The sequence below is a fragment of the Alligator sinensis genome, unplaced genomic scaffold, assembly GCF_000455745.1.
Source record: "Alligator sinensis unplaced genomic scaffold, ASM45574v1 scaffold137_1, whole genome shotgun sequence".
Classification (NCBI taxonomy): domain Eukaryota; kingdom Metazoa; phylum Chordata; order Crocodylia; family Alligatoridae; genus Alligator; species Alligator sinensis.
The window spans coordinates 1,075,994-1,076,435 of NW_005842545.1; the positions used below are offsets into that span (position 1 = coordinate 1,075,994).

Here is a 442-nt window from a genome sequence, read left to right on the forward strand (position 1 = left end):
TGCCCATCCTCTTTCCCGCCAGACAAAGGGTCCACTGCCAGCAGGCACGATTCTGAAGCTGGTGACATCAGCGGATGGGAAGCCCACAACCATCCTGACGACAACACAGGCAGGCGGCAGCACAGCCAAGCCCACTATCCTGGGCATCAGCAGCGTCTCACCTAGCACCACCAAGCCCGGCACCACCACCATCATCAAGACTATCCCCATGTCAGCCATCATCACCCAGTCCGGCGCTACCGGTACCTGCCACCAAGGGAGGCTGTGGAGGGATGGGGGGGGTGCTTCTCAGGCAAGAAGGGAGCGTGGCAGGAGTAGGGATGGGGGCTGCTTTTCAGGCAAGAGGGCAGCTGGGGATGGGAGGGTTAGGATGGTTCTGAGGAAGGGATTGGGCCTGGAGGGGGAAATAGTAGGCAGACTGGGTTAGGAGAGACATCAGACA

The 442-nt window shown here is 60.2% G+C and overlaps 1 protein-coding gene across 1 annotated transcript in view; it reads left to right on the top strand.

Moving 5' to 3' along the window:
- Nucleotides 1-442, top strand: part of LOC102375077 (host cell factor 1) — a 22,300-nt gene that overhangs the window by 12,410 nt on the left and 9,448 nt on the right. Inside the window, exon 13 of the mRNA XM_025213674.1 lies at nt 23-243. Within this exon, the coding sequence (XP_025069459.1) occupies nt 23-243 (221 nt within the window). The remainder of the gene's footprint in view (nt 1-22; nt 244-442) is intronic.